This window comes from Amblyomma maculatum, chromosome 5, assembly GCF_055883805.1.
Source record: "Amblyomma maculatum isolate TAMU_Amacu chromosome 5, ASM5588380v1, whole genome shotgun sequence".
Taxonomy (NCBI): Eukaryota; Metazoa; Arthropoda; class Arachnida; order Ixodida; family Ixodidae; genus Amblyomma; species Amblyomma maculatum.
In genome coordinates, this window is record NC_139348.1 from 1,639,142 (window position 1) to 1,659,336 (window position 20,195).

General features: G+C 48.5%; 2 protein-coding genes across 2 annotated transcripts in view; one reads left to right on the forward strand and one right to left on the reverse strand.

Annotated features, from left to right (window-relative positions):
- Positions 1-19,953, forward strand: part of LOC146187603 (uncharacterized) — a 205,609-nt gene extending 185,656 nt beyond the window's left edge. The window contains exons 3-4 of the mRNA XM_084603451.1: positions 16,493-16,608; positions 17,648-19,953. Of these exons, the coding sequence (XP_084459577.1) occupies positions 16,493-16,608; positions 17,648-18,065 (534 nt within the window). The 3' untranslated portion in view covers positions 18,066-19,953. The remainder of the gene's footprint in view (positions 1-16,492; positions 16,609-17,647) is intronic.
- LOC146187605 (uncharacterized) lies at positions 1,583-4,016 on the reverse strand. Its single transcript, XM_084603450.1, has 3 exons — positions 3,675-4,016; positions 2,914-2,987; positions 1,583-2,705 (listed from the first exon to the last, which is right to left on the reverse strand). Exons 1-3 carry the CDS (start codon positions 3,918-3,920, stop codon positions 1,583-1,585), a joined length of 1,443 nt encoding a protein of 480 aa, XP_084459576.1. The 5' UTR covers positions 3,921-4,016.
- Positions 19,954-20,195: the final 242 nt, after the last annotated feature.

The following is a 20,195-nucleotide window of genomic DNA, read 5'->3' on the forward strand; positions in this document are numbered from 1 at the left end:
GGGAAAAACATTTATTTGGAATGAAAAAAATTATATCTCTGTTTGGGCTCTGTTCGTGAGCCCAATGGCCTAAACAGCTGCTTTTCCCCTTCCCGTCGGGTGCGTCTGGACAGTCCCTGCTTTGCAGGGTGCCCTCTCAACATTCCTAGTTGTGTCAAGTGTTTCTTCAAAAGTAGTTTCTTTGGCAAAGTCACGTCATGTGTAACATTGTGCTTGGTTCCCCGCCTAAGGAGTAGGCCAGATTATACATTGTGTGATGCTTTTTGTTCAAGCTACTGGATTTGGCAGAGTGAGAATTCATACTTTGCTGATTATGTGTTCTTCCTTATTTATATTCTTACTAGGTATGAAAAAACTTCTGTTGACCCTATAATAGTCTGTGGTATCCCCATAGCGTATTAGTGGGCTCGACGAGTTCACGGGAGAGTATGATGGCTGCATACAGTCAGCTGCCTCATTACTGGAAGTGTTTGCACGCCCAGAGGTCCGGTGGACCAGTGCACTCTTTGGTGTGTTCCAGCAGGGTTTCCTTACTCACCCTCAGAAGAGATCCGCACTGCTGTTTAAGAGACAGACATTACTGTTGTGTTTCGCTGCAATGGATGACAAGGGCTATCTATGGCTATTTCTCCCACTTCCATTGCGTTCCGTACACTGATTGCTTCGCTTTTAATGAAAGAGCCTTAGGGCATTGCCATCCTTATTGTGGCTATTTAATTCAGCATCTACGTGTACTGTATCCTAGCAACTGGATATACATTTTCTTTTTCTATCACTCCTTTACACAGGACTGGGTGGACCTTTTTTGATACGCTGGTGCTTACAGGTCGTTATTTCTTGCCAACTACTCGATAGGATATGGTGATCTTGAGCCTTTGAAGGTTTTGACATAAGCAACCTCATTATTTGGTTCATTCTGCACTCCTCGTTAAGTTCTTAAACATATTTTGAATGCCGAGTCACATGAGCCTGTCCATTGGCATGCAAAGTGGATGTCATAGTACCGTTTTGACTGCATTCCTGATGTCTAGCTGTCTTCCTCAGCTTTAGGTGTGGGTAGCAAGTGTGATACTACGTCCATTCTTGCAGTACCATAACCATCAAACTCCAGTCGTTCCCTCAATTACCTCAAACTCTCATTTATGTTTTCTACAGCGATTCACAGGCTGCCCTCCGTTCTAATCGAAATAGTATGTTAACCCTAGACTTAAGAGGGTATCTCGAAACAGCATTGTCGGCTCTCCATTCATAACCCATCACTCTTAGGTGAATTCCTGGCCATAAGGTATTGTCGGAAATGACATGGGTAATCAGTTAGCCTGCAACGTTCAATACTGGGTGCCGTCAATCTTCTGGGCCAGCCCACCTACAAGTGTTGAGGCACTGGCCAACTTGGTCCTGCTTGGAACAAGTTGGTCCGATGATATGACAAATAAAATGTATAAAGGTGCCTCTTTGTCTCAGGTTGATGGGTGTGAATTTCTGCATGGTTGCATGTGTTTGATGGTCTTTCTGTTAAAGATGAAGTGTGATATAGTGATAACAGCACATATTTCCACACAGTGATTACAGTGTTTATTTTTCACTGCATTTCTACAAGCTGTGGCAAATAATGTTTAAAATACACATACTGCAGTCTTGGAATTAATGCGTCAATAAACTGCACACATTTCCTGACAGTTATTACCAAGGACTCCACCTTGCTGTAGACGATAAGGTGGGCTTCTTCCAAATGCAGGAGAAATAGTCCCAATTGGACTTGTGTGTAATAGCAGTGTGTGGGCCTCAAGGCATAATCTTCACCTTCAGGTAAAATATACGGCACTTTTTTTTTCCTCACAAGGTCAGAAATTTTTTCTGTTTTGCCTAGAGTAGGACTTTTCACCTCTAGCAAGATGGCTGGCTTTCGATTTTTAAATACAATCCCGTCTGGGCTGAAGCCGAGCCATGGAACTAGAGGGTTCACAACAAGGCCCATTGATGTCATTGCATTGCCTGTGCTCAACATGTACTCCTCCATAGCTGGCTTTTCACAAGCCTTCCCATATCTCGTGGCATCGTTGCCTGCAAAGTTCTGTGTCAGCATTTTTTTGACCTTGGCTTCCCAGCTCTGATCTGGGGATGGCACAAACCTATAAAATGTATGTGCCTTGCTTCCAGTTATCCGGAGCATTCGTTCCCTTTGCCATTGTGTGCTGTCCTGGCCAGCTGTCTGGTCACAAATGTCTATTGCCTGTGCTGAACTCACAGCAACCATGTCTGCATAAAATTTTGACAGACGAGGACACAGGTCTGTCTTTAGTGCTCTATAAATTGTACATTTGTTCCAATCCTGGAATGCAATTTCATGGAACTGAAGTTCCTCAAACTTCTGGGCATGTTGGCTGGCAAGGATGTGTTGCAGTAATAAACTGGGCTCACATCGTGTGTTTGTGTCACATATGTCCGCAGCACTTTCTTCAACATTGCGACTCTGAAGGCAGCGGCCCTCAACATGCCTTGCTAGGGCGCTTCGTGGAGCAGCAGCAATAAGCCGCTGTCGGATGTCAGCAAGTTTTTGAGGCCCCAACCGGATCCTTGCTTTTGAGACCACATGACACAAGTCCTTAACTTTTCTTGGTTGATAAATGTTCTTTGCTTTCAGCTTCCCCCATGCTTGCTTCAAGTCTGTAGATGTGAGCACGTCCAAGTTCTGGATGCCAGTTCTGCAGCAGTGAATAGATGGTATTGCATAGTAATAAAGCATTTGCAACAGCAACTCTGTAATTTTGTTAGAAAAGAGAACTGCTACATTCACACATAGACAGAATACAGCCCACCAAACTGTGGCAAAAATGTTGGAAATTAACAACACAGGCAAATTTATGTGAAAAGATCCCATTCTGCTCGGGAATCATCGCTACGCATCCTTACCTGTGTGTAAAAAGCAACAGTGCAATCATGTGCTTGCAACAGGCAGAATTCCCTGCTTTGCACGAGCAGTGGCCCTGTAAGGAACACCAAAAATTTCACTCACTGGATTTCAGGAAAAGCATTTTCATGTTATGATTCATTACTCTCCAGTATGTTTCCAGCAACATTCATATATTTCATATTCGGAGTAAACAGCATAGCTAATCTCCACAATACGCGCTATTAAAGTATTCAAAAGTGACGGCACGCCCGCGACCCAATATTAAAACGACAAATTAGTAATGGATGCAACACTTGCGCCAAGGGGCGTTTTGCAGATACGGTTCATCAAACGATGAGCAGACAAAGCAATGCTCGCACTGCATTAAAATCTGCTTTCTGGAATGCGTGCATGAGTGAACTTTCGACGTGTACTTTACGACAAATCCCGCTTTAGTAATCACATGCAAGCAAATGCATTTCTTTACAAGCGCATATCAACGGCGCCTGTTTTTGTGTGCAACACGAGGGAAGAGTTCGGATGCCGTTCAGGTTGGCGTAGCTTAGCCTGCTCCCACACCTTGCATAACCTCAGGCGCACTTCTTTTGCACGGCGTATTTGGGCTCACTGAGCAAAATATATTTCTACACCTGAACAGCAGACGCGAAGAATGGCCTACTTTGTTGAGGCAAGTCAACGGGAATTCCCTCGTTGGTGAACAACGGCGCGACATAACAAACAAGGTCAACAAATTCAGCTAGTAAATAGCGCATGCACCCACCTTTAGAGATTCGTCGCTTCCATACTCGAACCACAGCTCGTGCGGACTTTGCCGTACGTGTGATGTTTGTAGGCATAATCCTTGCACGGTATACGACGACGCTGTACATTCCTTCACACCGGCGCAAATAATATGCCCTGCGTTTAAAACTTCTTCTCCTTCAACAAGACATCGAACACGCGTTTCTGCACATCCGATGTGGGACATAATGCATCCTAGTGTCATCGGTGTTTTAAATAAAGACATGGCAACCTTTAAGAACGCCGCGGTGGCTGCAAAACGACGCGACACGTTCGCCGGGTACACTATCCGGCAGCCGGTATCCCCTCAACGACAGCCATATTGAATACCCAGTGCCGCCCCCTATAGGAGGTGAAAGTTGCGAATACGGCATCCATCATAGTCGATAGCGCTATCGGACGGTTAACCATACACGGTTTCCTCAAACGCTTATTTCTTTAAAGCGAAAGCATTACTTGACCTTGTTCACGATTTCGCCTGAGATGGAAATGAACGCAAAACGTGGGCTCTAAATATGTTCATAGGCTTTGTGTCGTACAGTAAGGAGTTAGAAGTAAAAGAAAATTGTATGAAGTAGAGAATGACAAAATGTTGCCGTACACCAAATTTTGTAGCTGTGGCATAATTAGTTTATTAAAACAGGTAAAAACCAATTACACGCCGAAATAGCCTTGGACGTGCACATACTGTATGGACTTGCAAACCGGTAGTGACGTCGGAATTGTGCGGAAATCGTCGAAATTGTGGAAAAAAAACGCGAACAAGACGGATAAAGGGTTGGAAATAATTAAAAAGTGATGAACAATAAATTAGTCAATAAACGGCACTTAAATTTCCTGAAAAAGTTTTTAAAAGAGGCTGCATACATGGTGACGTCATGCCAATGCGGTTGCCACGGTGACCGCCGCCGCGGACGTCATTGCGAATCTTAACAACAGCGTGACGTTAAGGGAAAGAGCGGTGGCGCGATGGAAAAGAAAAATTCCTTCCAGAAAGTATGTGTTCGTCGCCTCTGCTTTCGGCGCTTCCGGCTGGTGTCAGAAGGTCCCGTGACTATGAGAGCGCGCGCGATAGGAGCGACGCTGCACCGCCAATGCCGCACTTGAATCAGCACTGCAACGAACGCGTGCCAAGGAACGCCGCGCGACAGGAGCGAGTGTGTATCGTCCAATGTCACACTCGCAGGAGAAAGTGTGACAGATACTGCGCCTTTCCTTTTCTGCGAGCCAACTATAATTAAATATATCACTGCAACGAAGTCGCTCCATGGAAAGTAAATTTCCGCTGTGCGACATTATTACATACGGCCTTGCTACCAAAAGCTCTGCAAAGGGCGCGCGATATACCGTGTGCACTAGCAACGCCCAGCCTTTCGCATTTTTTCAATGCAGATTCTGCGGTGGTCTCGGAATTTTTTTGCAATCCGAGGTACTTTCTTTTTTTTTTTTTTTGCAAAAGTCTCACCATAATATTTGTGCCATGCATTCTCCCAGGTCACGAGGTAACGCGCACCTGCCAAGAAGGAGGGGGAAGGAGAGTGGGTCCATACGCGGCAAGCGGTAGTGCTAAACCTTTAGTTTAGGGCTACGGCTTACCGTTTGCCTACCGCTAAAGTCCCTAGAATATTTTTAGGGACCCTACTACCGCTGCCACGCGAGCGTCAGTATGCATGCGCATGCCACAGTGAGGGCGACAGATGGCGCCACACTCCCGTCATATGACGGCGGATTCGGCACGCAGGAGCCAATCAGCCCGTGCGCCACTGATGGCGCGCGGCAGCGCTAGACGTAGCGGCATGCGGTACGTAACGCTAAACCAAAGCTCTCTGACGTCACAGCGCTGCGCTGGCCACTTAGGGAAGGGTGCATTTAAAGTTCCGAGTAGCAGCCGATTACTTGTGCAATATTTCAAAGGACAAAAATAGACGCTCGCGACGGGAAACGCTTTCTTGCCTTTCGACAATCACCTGCTCAGATGTCCCCGGTGGATTCCTTACTGCCCGCGTTTCTGGAAGTCGATGCTCGACGACGACCACTTGGTGGCCCTCCAGACATTCTATACTGACGGGTTCACGTTGAATTGGGCTAATGAACTGTTTCCTAGCGTGTTCTGCATTTACCTATTTCGTCCGCACCTGACGTGGTGCGACTCTTTACCACGGGCGGAGAAAACGTGCCGCGCGCTAGTAATGCCTTGCGTTAATACTCGTATGCGATACATCTCCCCACCGTATACGTAGTGTGCCCAATGAGCGTTTTCCCACGAGCGCTCGTTAATTATCTTAACGAGGACACACAGCAGCACGGGTGCCACTAACAGCGTCATGGCTGCGCGTGGGGCATGTAGTGACTATTCGGCATCGGGAACTTGATGTGCACTGACATTTTAGCGCGGGCTGCGCTCCCCTCCAGTGAGGCGAAGTTGGTTGATTTTTGGGCGTTAAAATTTGAAAAGCGACCCAGGCTACGACAGACGCCGTAGTGGATGGCTCCAGAAATTTCGACCGCCTGAGGTTTTTTTTAACGTGCACTGACATTGCGCAGCACATAGCCGCCTTGCTTTTTTGTCTCTGTCAAAAAGAGACCGCCGCGGCCGGGATTCGATCATGCATCAAGTAGTCCAGTGCCTAAACCGCCGCGCTACTGTGGCGGGGGGAGGGGGGGGGCGAAGTCCCGCGGGAACACTGCCGCGACCTTGTCCCATCCGACCTTGGAATATTCATCTCCTGCACTAGTTAGGCGAGCATTTACTCGTAACCTTGCTGGTGAACCGGGAGAACTTTTTATTTCTTAGCCGGCATTACCCTTGTTGCAGCAATAACTGCGTGTTTGTGTCAGTACCTGATACTGCTTTCTTCCAAAGAGCACGGCCCGCCTTGATCCGCGCGCGTTCGGTAGCGCGCGCGATCATAGGATGGGATCGTTGGTTCGAATGGTCAGCCGTAAATAAGCGGAGAAAATTCATTTGTGCCCCTCTCACAACCCCGAAAACATGCGCAACGAAGCTGATCTTTTAAAAAAATTAGAGGGGTTTAATGCTGCTGAATCTTCCCCTCCTCCTCCTTCTCCTCCTCCTTCTTGTTCCTCTGCAACAACAGCGAAACCGTTTACTAGGCAACGGGACGCTCTTTCAGGCACCGGCGAAATGCTTGTAGCGCACTCTTGTCTGGCGCCGGGAACCCGGATATCGCGCTCCGCCCGGCGAAGGCATTAAAGACGGCGCCTGGTCGTGGCTCGTACAGCCTCTGCAGGCAGTCTTGTTCCTTCGCTCCTGAGGCGATAGGCCTTCATCTGGGGACCTAGGACGAGAAATGACCGATCCCGCAGCATCCACAGAACAAGACTCACGTCCGTAGGACGTCTCGTCACTTCAGGTTCGTCTTCTGGCCCCAGAACCCGCAAGTTTGGTCCCACCAGACCGGGGCGCAATTTTGCCTTGCCCGCATCATCTCAGAGACGACGCGATACTACTATGTCGCCTCGAGCCTTCCTCCCGACGTTGGCGGCGAGCTCTTCGACGCTCTTTCCGCCCCCATGGGTGATGCACCATATCAGCATCTGAAATTCAAGGTGCTGGAGATATTTATGGCGTCAGAGCGCTCCCGCCTCCAGCAGCTCCTTACCGAGGAAAACTTTGGCGATCGCCGCCCATCCCAGGTTTTGCGCCGGATGTGCCAGCTTCACGGTGAGAGTGATACCTCAAACCACTCAGCATTAGTTCGACAGCTTTTCCTCCAACGCCTACCCTAGCCCATCTGCCTCGCCCTTGCTGCGGCCGGTGACGTCACCCTCATCCGCCTGGCTGAGCTCGCCGATAACATTTATGAGGCGACCTCCCCATCCGTCACTGCTGTTTTGCCGCCTATAGACCTGGTGATTTCACGCCTGGAGCCCATTTTGATAAGCTTACCGCCTCAGTCGCCCTATTCCGTACTCCAGAAGACCCGGCCGCCTCGTCTCGATCATCGCGCTCTTTGGCGCGCACATCAAGCTCAGAGTCCCAGCCCTCTGCTGGTACCTGTTCATGGTCGGGAAACGCCCGCCGGGATCACTAACGGCGGCGTGTGGTCCTGTCAGTCTTCCGAGCCGCCTATTTATGGTAATTGACATCTTCTCTGGCACCCGGTTCCTTATAGACACGGGCGCGGAAATCAGCGTGGTTCCAACGACTAAGGCTGATCGTTCCAAGTCATCAGGACAGTCGCTCCGTGCTGCCAACGCCTCGTCCATAGCCACGTGTGGACTAAAATCTCTCACCCTCGACTTCGAGCTTCGCCGTACTTTTTGATGGGTATTGGTCATCGCAGACGTGGTTCACCCGATCATCGGCTCGGACTTCCTCTCATACTTTGACTTAGACGTCAGCGTGCGGCGTCGTCGCCTTCCTGACGGTTTGACTTATCTCTCCATCTCTGGAGTGTTGACCGACCTTGCTCCTATGTGCATCCGTACGCTGATACTTTCATGCAAGTTCAAAAACGAGCTGGCGGATTTCCCGGAGCTGACCAAGCCATGCAACCTCACTCAGGAGCCAAAACATACGGTGACACACCACATCGTCATCCGGGGTCCACCCACAGCTGCTCGACCACGCCGCTTGTTTGGAGACAGTTTCGCTATCTCCAAACGCGAGTTCGACCACATGCTGCAGCTCGGCATTATACGCCCGTCGTCCAGCGCCCGGGCGTCTCCGCTGCATCTAGTGCCCAAGCGGGATCCCATTGACTGGCGTCCCTGTGGTGACTATCTGGCGTTGAATGCCAAGACTGTCCACGACAGCTATCCGCTGCCCCACAGCCAGGACGTTACGTCGTGCCTCGCCGGCTGCTCCATTTTTAGCAAAGTTGACCTGATGAAGGCGATTGAACCCGCCTACATACCTACGACCGCCATTACGACACCCTTTGGTTTATTTATGTGCGGATGCCTTTTGGACTACGCAATTCTGCTCAAACCTTCCAGTGGTTCATGGCGTAGATGTGGGGGTGAAAAACATTTATTGGCTCAAAAGAGCATTCACAGGGAGGTATGACTGGACCAACCCTTAAGAGGCCAGTCATCACAAGCACTAGGTGGGGTCCCTAATGGGGTCCCTAGCGTCAGCAGCTGCCCGGGCGCGCTCAATCGCCCGGGCGCCCTTTGGGCCTGTAGGTAAGAACATCCGAACAGGGTCGCCTCCCAGTCCTCTCAGGTTGGATTGAGTTGAGCGGGGTAGCAGGGTTGGAGGGGCAGGCTCACACCATGTGGTAAATGTCCTAAGACTTCTCCGCGCAGTGCGGACAGCTGTCCAGAGAGCTGCCGGCCACAGCAAAGTATTTGTATAAAGACAGAGCCGCTCCTCCGTGTTTGAGAGGCCTTTACACGGGCGGGGATAAACGCCGTGGCCAGATTGATATATAGGTCACGCGGGACCTGCCGCCTGTCTTGGCGTACCTGGATGATGTCCTCATCGCCAGCCCTATGCCTGAAGATCATGAGCAACACCTACATGATCTGTTCAAGCATCTGCAGCAGTACGGCCTGGTTGTGAATGCCTCTAAGTGTGTTTTGGTGCCTCTGAGCTCGAGTTCTTAGGTCATCACATATCCTCGGGGGATATACGCCCTCTCGCGTCCACCGTCTAGGTCATCAAGAATTATCCCCGTCCTCAACACTTCGCCACACACAGCAATTCCTGGGGCTGGGAAATTTTTCCAGATGCTTCTTTCCACGCTGCAGAGCTGCTTCGCCCGCTCACTGACCTCATCCGGTCAACCGCTGACCCGTCCTCCTCCATTTCTTGATCATCAGAAGCCCGGACCGCCTTTACTGTCGCAAAACAAGCGGTCGCAAATGATGTGCTTCTGGTCCATCCGCACAGCAACGCCCCTACGAGATTGATGGTCGATGCCTCCAGCATGGCCGTCGGAGCAGTCTTACAGCAGTAGATTAACTCTGAGTGGAGACCATGTACTGTCTTTTTACTCTGGGAAGCTACTTCCCGCTGAGACCCGCTACAACGTTTTTTGCCGAGAGCTCCTGGCCATCTACTCCACAATACAGCACTTTCGGCATTTTGTAGAAGGATGCCAGTTTCACGTGCTGACCGATCATAAGCCTCTGGCGAATGTATTCTGCACCAACTTCTCGAAGTACGTCTCAGGCGAACTCCGCCAACTCGCTTATATCCCGGAGTTTACTACCGACATTCGCTATGTGCAAGGTGCCACCAACACTAACGCTGACGCCCTCTCCCGCATTGCCGTGGTAGACACTCCATCTCCCACCATCGACTAGGCCGCATTCTCTTCCGCCCAGCAGAATGACCGTGAGCTCGCCGCTTTTCGAGAGAACCCCTATTGCCTCCGACTACGGCTTATGCCTCATCCCTGCTCGCCTGAGTCCTTGGGGTGCTATATGTCAACAGGCCTTCCACGCCGTTTGTTCCGACTTAGCTACATCGCCCCATCTTCCATTCTCTACATGACACATGCCACCCAGGCATTCCGGCTACTCAGCGGTATGTTTGGCCCAGAATCAACACTGATGTGCGCCTTGAGACGCGTCTTTGTCTGCCCTGCCAGACGACCAAGGTCTGCCGTCATACCAAGATGCCTTCCCAGGCCTTCCTACCACCTGGCCGTCCCTTTCACTATGTATATTTCGACATCACAGGGCCGCTACCCGTGTCTCGAGGCTACCGTTATATCCTGACCACGGTCGACCGCTTTACTCGTGGCCGGAGACAGTCCCATTCCTGACATCACCGCGGAGACTGTTTCCCGCGCCTTCATCTCTGCGTAGGTATTTCGATTTGGTTGTCCTGGCACCATGACAACCGACCGGTCGCCAGTTTGAGTCCTCCCTGTTTGCTTCCCTTAATCATATTCTCGGCATGAAGCATTGCCGTACCACAGCATATGACCTGTGTTCCAATGGCATAGAAGAACGCCTTCATTGCCTATTGTAGGCCGCCCTAGCTGCTAGCCTCAATTGCGCCATATGGGTCGACTCCTTACTCGTGTGCTCCTTAGTCTACGGGCCGTCATCCGAGAAGACTTAAATGGCTCAGGTACAGAGCTTGTGCATGGTAATGCTCTGTGTCGTCCAGGAGACTTCACATCACAGCAATTCCCGAGAATTCCTTCAACGCTTGCTGGACTGCATTAAAGACCTTCTGCATACTCCACGGCATCCGTCCCGCCACCATACCATTTTCATTCACTCTGACCTGGCCACTTGGACCCACTTTTTTGTGCGCTGCGGTGTTGTCCGAGCTCCACTAACACCGGCCTACGACGGACTTTTCCGCGTACTGTACCGCACTCCGAAAACCGCTATCCTCCTACAGAACGGCCGGGCAGAAACCGTCAGCCTAGACCGCCTTAAGCCGGTTTACATGGTGACCGCACTAAACAGTCTCGCATCGCCGCCTGACCTCCTGCTCCAGTGCCATCGCCGGGCCGGATATCGCGCGCCGCCCGGCGAAGAAAATAAAGACGGCGCCTGGTCGTGATTCGTACAGCCTCTGCAGGCAGTTTTCTTCTGGTGCCAATCAACGTCAGTCTGGTTCCTTCGCTCCTGAGGCGTTAGGCCTTCAATATCATCGTCAACATGAGCATCATACTTCAAGGTTCTCCTCACAAGCGCGCCTGTTGCACATGGTAATTGGCAGGTGATATGGCCTGGCACTGACTGATCGGCGCTTTTTGTGTTGGCACGAGTTTTAAAGTAACTTCTCTGTGTGCACATTAAATGTGAGAGTGACGTCAGCAGTGACATACGTGTAACGTGAATCAGCCCGATAAACGCGTGTGATGAACCGAGTGAGTTCAGTCTGCTTTGAAATGGATAGCAGCCTGGTCCTTCGAGGGAGCTGTCTGAGGCTGAGATAGGCCGCTCCAAGCGGCATTGGAAAACAGCGGGCGACAACGTCATCTACATCTGTCAGCTACCAAGGCAAGCAACTCCAAACTAGTGCTTTTGATCGTTATACTATGTTTAACCACGTTAAACTAGTGCATTTCTTTAGAGCGCAGCTCTTGGTCTCTATTCCTGACTTGAGCGGCGTAAGCGGTGGGTAGGGGGCCACCCTATAATGCTTGACACTGACCAGCCTGGGGCGCTAGATTCTGCTCGGATTCCCGCAACCCACCATGGTCATCCGAAACACAAACGTCTCGGACTGTCCGGTGAACGCCAGCATTGGGGTTTGCGTTACTTCTGAACGCTGGCGAATCGTACACTTAAAAATCCAAACTGAAGTCCACCCAGGCCAGGGTGCACCAGGTGGCCACCCTAGTGCAAACAGCGGAGGCTAACCTGGGGTGCAAGATCCTGTTCGTCCTCCCGCAACTCGCTATGGTCATCCGGAACACACACGTCTCGGACTGTCTCGTGAACGGCAGCTTTGGGATCTTGAGGGACATCTGAACACTGTGGCATCCTACACCTAAAAAAGCGAAGGTGAAGCCCACGCAGAGCAGAGTGCACCGAATAACCACCTTATTCCAAATGGCAAACGCAACCTGGGGCACCACCTTTGATGGTCATATGGAACATTGACGTCTCGGCCACTTTGGTTGATGGCAGTGTAGAGATCCTGAGGGACCCCTGAACGGGACATTGAGGTTTTCAGTCTGCAGTTTTCAGCGGTTTTCAAATGTGCTAATATTCTGGATTTATGGCGGAGATTTTTTGTGGACCATGTCTGTCAAGTTTTTTTATTTTCGATTGTGCATAAACACCGGCTCAATCGCCGATTGAAATGCATCATTCAAATCTCCTGCGCTTCGCACGACCACTCCGAAGGAGATCAGCGGAGAGAGAAACATCGCCCATGCCAGCCGATGTGACGCCACTACGAGAAACCGAAGGTATTCCAAGGCACCCGAGAGAGCTTTCGGCGTACGTTGTGGAGGTACCAAACATGCCAACTGAGTCTTGTGTGCCGGGTCAAACACTGCTCTGCGTTCTGGTGCACGAGCACCTATGGCCGCGACTATGACTCACCATTTCTTGCAATACCGAAAGCTCGCAGCGCAAAAGAACGCGGCTGAAAAAAAAAAAGAGGTAAATCTAAACCGACCGAAGGGAATGTATTCTGCCCGAAACACTTTCGTGGCTGTGACTACGTGCAGAGTTTGTTCCTCATTGCTGAACCATGACGCGGTTCCTTCGATTTTCTCTCACAAAAGAATGTCAGTCACCACTCCCAAGAAGCTCATTAACTGAAGGAAGGAAAAGTGAGCTTATAGCTTGTACACCTAATTGTAATTTCATTACTTTCCGGCAGTTAAGGTATCTCTTGTATTGGAATCTTTGCGTTAATTGTTGGCTGCGATGAGTTCACGTAGTGCCACCTCGCGATACGGAACGGACAAAAACCATTGGCTCATGGTTGTACTTCCGTGTCTCGTTTCCTGGCTCAAGGATACACACTAAAGCTTCTATGCAAAACATCGCGGAACTCACCATTTGCATGAGCTGATGATTCCTTATGAACGGGCAAAGCTATCGAATAATATATGACTTGACGCTGTAGCGTATAGCTCAGTTTTTGAATAGAAATAAATAACTCGAATTTTTACGACACATAATTGTTAAACCTCAGTACTCGACATAAGCTATCCAAGGATAAAACACTTGTGCTGCTATTATACTCGACAGAAGATAGTATGCACAACAATATTATGATTTGTGTTGGTAGGGTTTGAATGGATGGTTTTACATTGAGGCTGAGCTGAAGGTCAAACGGACGCAGTCTGCAGGTGCTCGACTTAAGCATTGAGTAGAGCTATGCCTCTGAAAGATTAGCATGGTGGCGGCTGCCACCACCCAGTTTCAAAAGAAGATGTTCCTATCTTCCATGCATTCATAAACTGTAGAGAGTGACACTGTACCGTTGACAGAGCGAATGCATGCTTCTCGCTCACATCCCTAACGACGAATGCACCAGGTTTTGTTCGACATGATAAACCGCTCCAATTCGCATTACCCGGTATCATAATCGCCGGCCTTTCTTTATATCTTTAACTTTCCAATATTACCATGTGTTTCAGATGAGGTATAGGTCTGGCAGACGCAAGCAATGAGGACTCTATAGTGTCGCAGCAGGCACACTTATAGGTGTTTTATGCCCGCAGCGAGTCAACCAGACTCCCCAAAATTTTGGCCCTGCATTAAAATTACAGACAAATTAAAGGCAAAAACACGTGCGAGGCACTCTGCCCGTTTCAAAATTATTAAAAAAACTAGGCTTTCAGGGAGTATTTTATTTTCTACGATAGCGTGCACAGCTCGTTCACCCGAAGAGTGGCAGTCGGTGCCGGTGTGGCCGCGTCGGAAAAAAATACGCACACAATTTTTTGATAAAACATTTTGACGCAAGTATCAGGTAGCCTTATACCAACGAGCTGATTTCGTTGCGTAACTATTATTTTTCTCAGTGGACACCTCAAACGCACCGTCAACACAAAAGCCAACCAAAACGAATTTTCGCGAAACTGAGAAAACGCAAACCTCAAACGCACCGCGAGAGGAGACACGTGGCGAAGCAGAAATGAGACACCCTTGAGCTCGGTAGGACTTACTTCCATTGTATTTCATTTTTACGCCTTGAGGACGATGTCGACTACATGTGATCTCTGGTACTTTTGTATGGTACACCAAAATGGGAGAAATAAACCAGCACAAATCTTTTCCGAGTTGAGTACGGTGGGCCAAACATCTTCATGTCCTTGATTCTCGAGACAATTTGTTCTGAAATTCATTACCCTGAATGAAATCACTTTCAGTGCATGCTCCTTGATCCTATTCCGGAATTTGTGCTTACTGCCGAAGGAGCCCACGAAAAATCGTTGCGTTTCCGGCATGAAGTTCTCTCATATTACTATTTTTTATTTGCCGTTTTTATTTTTAACACCTGACAACTGGCTATTGCAATCACTGGATTGCTAGTTGCAGCCTCCCACTGGCAGTTCTCCCACTACCTATATAACTTTTCATTCAACTAATAGGAGCTGAACAGAACGTCTTGGAGCATTTGAAAAATGTAGATGCCACCATGATTCAAAATGTTTGTTTCCTAATTATATGCACGAATGCTGTTTATTAGGCCATAGACACTATAACAATGCATACCCGACGTTGAACGCTGATTGCTTTATTTGAACTAAACATGAGATTATAGACCATATTCTTTATACTTCAACGACACCATTCCTTTTGGGACGTGATTCAACACACCATTAAAAACGCCTACCCCTGACACCTCAAGTCATTAGAGGCTACTGGGAACGAAAAGTAACATCATGGCATGTGGCTTCTAAGTCTACATGGCGTGTGGCGAAGGCTCATGACGCGCAAATACTGCGAGATTGGTCGGTGTGGTCCAGCTTCTCAGAATGTATTAATAAAGTTCGAGGTTCTTGCACGAATAACATTGTGAAGCCGCAGTGACTGATATACTGAGTGAATTGATGAACATGGAATTCATGGCATTAGGGCGAAAGCCTTTTTTGGCTCATAGGCTGCGGAAATGTCAGCAAGAAACGTCCACAGCAAATGATCGCACGAAGTGACCCTCAAAAAGAAAAAAACTGTCTCCACCCGAAATCGATCCACTATCCCACCGATCCCCAACCGAGCGCGTAAACAAAACCTCCACGCGGGGCTGGTGAGAAACCCATCGTAATTATTCTTGTCTTGCGTGAAGTTGATATTAGCGATGGGAATGACGATGAAGTTAGTGATAGTGATAATTATGACAGTGGCGATGATAAAAGACGCTGCAGTTAGTGATGATGATGGTAGTTCTGATGGCAATGGTGGTGCATTTAGTTGGCAATGATGACAGTAGGGATGGCAATGACGATGCAATGACGGTGAAAACAGTCCAGTAAAGGGGCGTTAGCCATTTCTGCTCTTAGGCGTACTTAGGCGCAGTCCTGCTCCTTGAAAAATAAGACAGCAATTTTTCCTAACCAATCTTTTGGGGGCTTGTCCGACAAAAACAATCTGTCATGCCTTTGTAGCTAAGGCGCTCGAATGCTGATTCCAAGGACGCGGGTTTGATCCTAGCCGCAGCGACCGCTTTTCGATGGAACCGAAAAGCGGGCACACGCCAGGTCAGTGCACGATGAAGAACTCCTATTTGGCAAAATTAATCAGAAGCTCTCCCCAACGCTTCCTTCATAACCGTCGCTTTGTGATGTTTAACTTCCTATACTGAACCACATCGTGCAGCCTCAATAATTTTTTTTTATTTTAACAACATACTATGTACTCTTCCTTGCTGTCACACACGGGCCTATATCTGAATATAAGAAAATGGTTTCAGCGCCTCTTAACGTAACAGTATACGGCTACGTATGCTTGCAACGCTTCAGCTAATACTGCAAACTAAATCCAATATGATTAGACCTTGCCCTTCACCCCGTGAAGATACTGCGAGATTTGTTAAACTTTCTAGGAGGGATGATAACTTTTATTCACTCTCGGACACCTGGCTCGTTACCAGTTGAAGTTAGAAGCCCAAAACTTGTAAACGCACTGACCACAGTTATATATAGGATTTGTTTTCCCTGTGTCTTTCTTTTTTTGCTCAAATCTATTCTCTGCGCTCTCTATGATAGGCTCTCATCATGAACTTTCTTTTCTGGCCCTGTTCCACAAAGGTCCTTTCGACAAGACCTATCTTTTTAATTGCAGCCTACTACTGGTGTCATTTTCCTCAGCAAAAGAATCAGTCTGCCTCTGATCAAGCTATATCACACATTTCTTTCACACTCCTTACAATTTTGTCACCCGTTCATGCAGACGCTGGAGAAGAGTTTCGAGCGTCAGAAGTACCTCAGCGTGCAGGATCGCATGGAGTTGGCGGCGAAGCTCAACCTCACCGACACCCAGGTCAAGACATGGTACCAAAACAGGAGGTACGAAAACTATAATAGCAAGCTTCTGTCAAGAGCAGTCCAGAACGCCGGACCAACCATGTGAAACTGGAGCTCTCAAAATTCACACTCGCAAAATAAAGTTCAGAGTCATATAATCGACAAGTGAATTAGCTCGTATATGGGGTATATTACAAGCTCGTTTTCGGCAATTGAGTTGCAGAGTAGATGGACTCAGATGACCATACACACTATATAGTCTCGAAGTGGTCAAAGCGTTCGACCAATGCAGGGGTGTAGTACTAGGTGACCTTAATGATCCAGACAATGAGTAATGTCGTTGACTTACATTCAGATAATATCTGAAAGCCAATGGTACGTCGTTAAACGCAACCGTGTTTTGATTGTTCCATACCCGTAAAGAAGTAGTTATTAAGGTACTTCAAGTAACCGGATTGTGAGTTGACTGATGGAAGCACAATAATAAAAACAATAGCAAGTATTGTTTTTCCGTGCCTTTATATATTCAAGGGGAAGGGATCCTAATGGTAGCTTTGGAAGAACGCCGTAAATTTGAGAAGCGAACTTGTCATTTGCTTGAAGCTTTTGGCATTTTACCTTCAAAAATGCATTTTAGTCGCATACAGCATTTATTGACATAGCACAAGTGAAAGTTAAAAATAACTTTCAGAAACCTGCCACAGAAAATGCAGAGATGGTAAAATTGTGGAATAGAAAAGTGTGGATGATTTAGGTACGCCTCAAGCACGCTTGCAGCTTTGCGAACTTGGGCTTCTGGAACACAACATATTCGTTAGGGAACTGGTGACGGTGATACAGGCGCTTCAATTATTGGTTTCGTTAGCGCACCCGTTTCGAACAGAAAGCTAAAGTTGCTCATTTTATGCGGATGGGTGACGGAGAGAGTCTGCTAGTGGTAGCGCTGACAGACTAGCAGGAAACGGCAGGGCATAATTGCTCTGAAAAGCAAAGGTAAGCTAGCTTTCGCACAGATTTATGGCGCTACGTTTTGATCTTTCTCTGTGCGTGCGCAGACTCTATAAGCCTCGTTCATGCGCAGGACCAAATGGAAGCGACAAGCCATGGTTGGAATCGAGCTCCTGCCAGGCATGCACGGCGCCACCGCTAGTCTGTGGCCTGCTGGCGCTGCTAGCTTCGGTGCTGGGTTTCCAGGAGCCTTCTGGCCATACTCATACGGCGGCTACTTCAACGCTGCTGCCGCGGCGGCAGCCGCAGCAATGGGAAGCGGCGGCAGAGCCTTTCCGCCATCTGTGGTCCCAGGGACAGCAGTCGGAGGCAACGTTGAAAGCCTCCAGCGAGCTCTGGACCTCTACCACCAGAGGGGAGTGCAGGCATTCTTTGGGACGGACTCTGCTCTTCGACCGGCCGTCACGGGCAGTTTCAGCAACAACAGCGCGCCCATTGTCATCGGCTCCACAAAGGCGGAGGCAGACCTTCGCTGTGAGAAGAAGCAGTGACACGAGCTCCGGCTCATTGAAAGACTCCTGGAGACAATACTCGCGCGTACCTTGTGCAAAACATTTGCTTTTTTTGTATAATATGTTAGTATTCAGACGCACCGAACAGTGGAGTTCTGGTCCCTGTGTGGCTAGATTTTTTCAGGAGATGCTGTCATGTGCAGAGGATATTTTTCACCTCATCTTTCAAAGTGGTCACAGTTCTTTTTGTGTTGAAGCTATAGATTCATTCGTCGGAGGCCTCGTTTCATGCACGGCCAGAAGTCTTATCGCGGATCCATGATGTCAGATCGTCTATTCGAGCTGTTGCCATCTTCACACTTTAACGCCACCTTCAATAGTTCACCAGTTAAATAGTGGGCTAGCAGGCCATTTACACAATGCAGAGGAATGCCAGAATTTAATGGTTATGTTCTGCAGCAGACGAAGAAAATTCTTTTGCGTAACATTTTGTGCAGCGAAAGATATGAACGTACAGTTTTAGGTCGAGTGAGGTTGAGTTTTCGCTTGCCTTTCAGAAGGTATGCATTCAAAGCAACAAAACAAATTTCATATCAGTATGTTGGCATGGACATGTTCTGATATATCAGTGTCGTGTGTTCATATGTTCGAGTGCCTTCGTTCAAAACTATGCTTTCGTCAAGAGTCCGATTCTTGGACGAAACAAGATCCAGCACCAGCCCTATGAACCCTTTACCGTGAATCCAAAGAACTGGGTCGTCCTGTGGTCCTGAAGCGGCGACATTGCTCCCACCGAAGATAGTTCACATCGTTGATTTGTGTAGTATCCACGCTGCACACTAACCACGGGGGCGTACCTGAAAACGGAAGAACGCTTCTTCGGTGAATGTTCATCATGAAACTGAGCACAAGGAGCCGTGCAAGTCAAACACCAAAGCATTGAGCGCATAAAAAAAGAAAAGAAAAGATGGATTAGACACACCTGTATTCTGTCGCCGTGGTTCCACGCAGCGCATAGTCTTCGAAGGAAGAGGCGGATTGAGTGCTGATGTGAGCTTAGACTCACGAGAGAAAACAGCTCTGTGGTCTGCAGTTGGCTTCCTGTTATACGTATGTATGTATACACTGCAAGAGGCTCTCGAGACAGATGCTGGATTCGTTCTCAACCCGTAAGCCGAAAGACAGGATACTATTCGGCAAGACGTTGGCAATAGGCTCTCCGGACGCATTTCCGCAAAACTATGTTGACCGCGTCTTTGTGTGTGAACTCCAAAGACCATGACTTGGCGATTCTGCGTGTGCCTTCCCCTCTCTTCGTGTTCGCACGTACTTCCAAGGCGCGCATACCGTGAAAATCCGTGCACGTCGGGAACGTATGTACCACCGTGCAGCCGCTATTGAAACGTACCCTACAGTGACACTCGCTCGCTCTAGCTGCGTACATCAGGCCGAAGCAGTCGCTTTGGGGTACAGGCTGTGTCCGCTGCCTCAACACTGTCGACTTTCGTGCAAAAGCTAGACCTGTCCATTTTCGCACATGTCGCCGCGCTCCGAGTCTTATGCACGCAATACAGATGCCGTGTCTCTCGTTATTCTCACCCTAATACCTGTAGTACTGTCCGCGAGTAGCACAAAGTTCGTAGTGCTTCTGAAACTTTGTGTGCGCCATGTGTTACTTTATTATTCCGTGCGCATGTGCGTGTCTGTGCGCTTGGGTATTTCGTTCCTCAGGAAGGGTATTTGCGTTTGCGACAAACGAGTCTTGTATAAGAACAGCGCACTGAACGAGGACGAGAAAACGTCATCATCACTGCGACTATAGGAGCACGTCAACGTTTTGATCGAATTACATTTCTTCATCAGTCTTTATTTATCCGCTCCTTCATAATAAGTTTGTCATACTGAGGGATTATAAAGGCAAGTTGAACTGCGCAAGTCGTCAGTGTGTCGTCTTGGATTTCGAGCAACACTGCTGTGTGTTTTTTTTTTTCTGGCCAATCTCAGATTTCAAGCACAAACCAAAAATAACCCAACATTGTATTTCTGTCATATCTTCAGCTATTGTATTTCAGCTAAATAACCGACGTGAGAAATCCCTTCACCTGGCAATATGATGCGTATGGAGGTCATGTGGGTCACGGACGGCTGTGAGTCTTTCCCTTTCAGGTT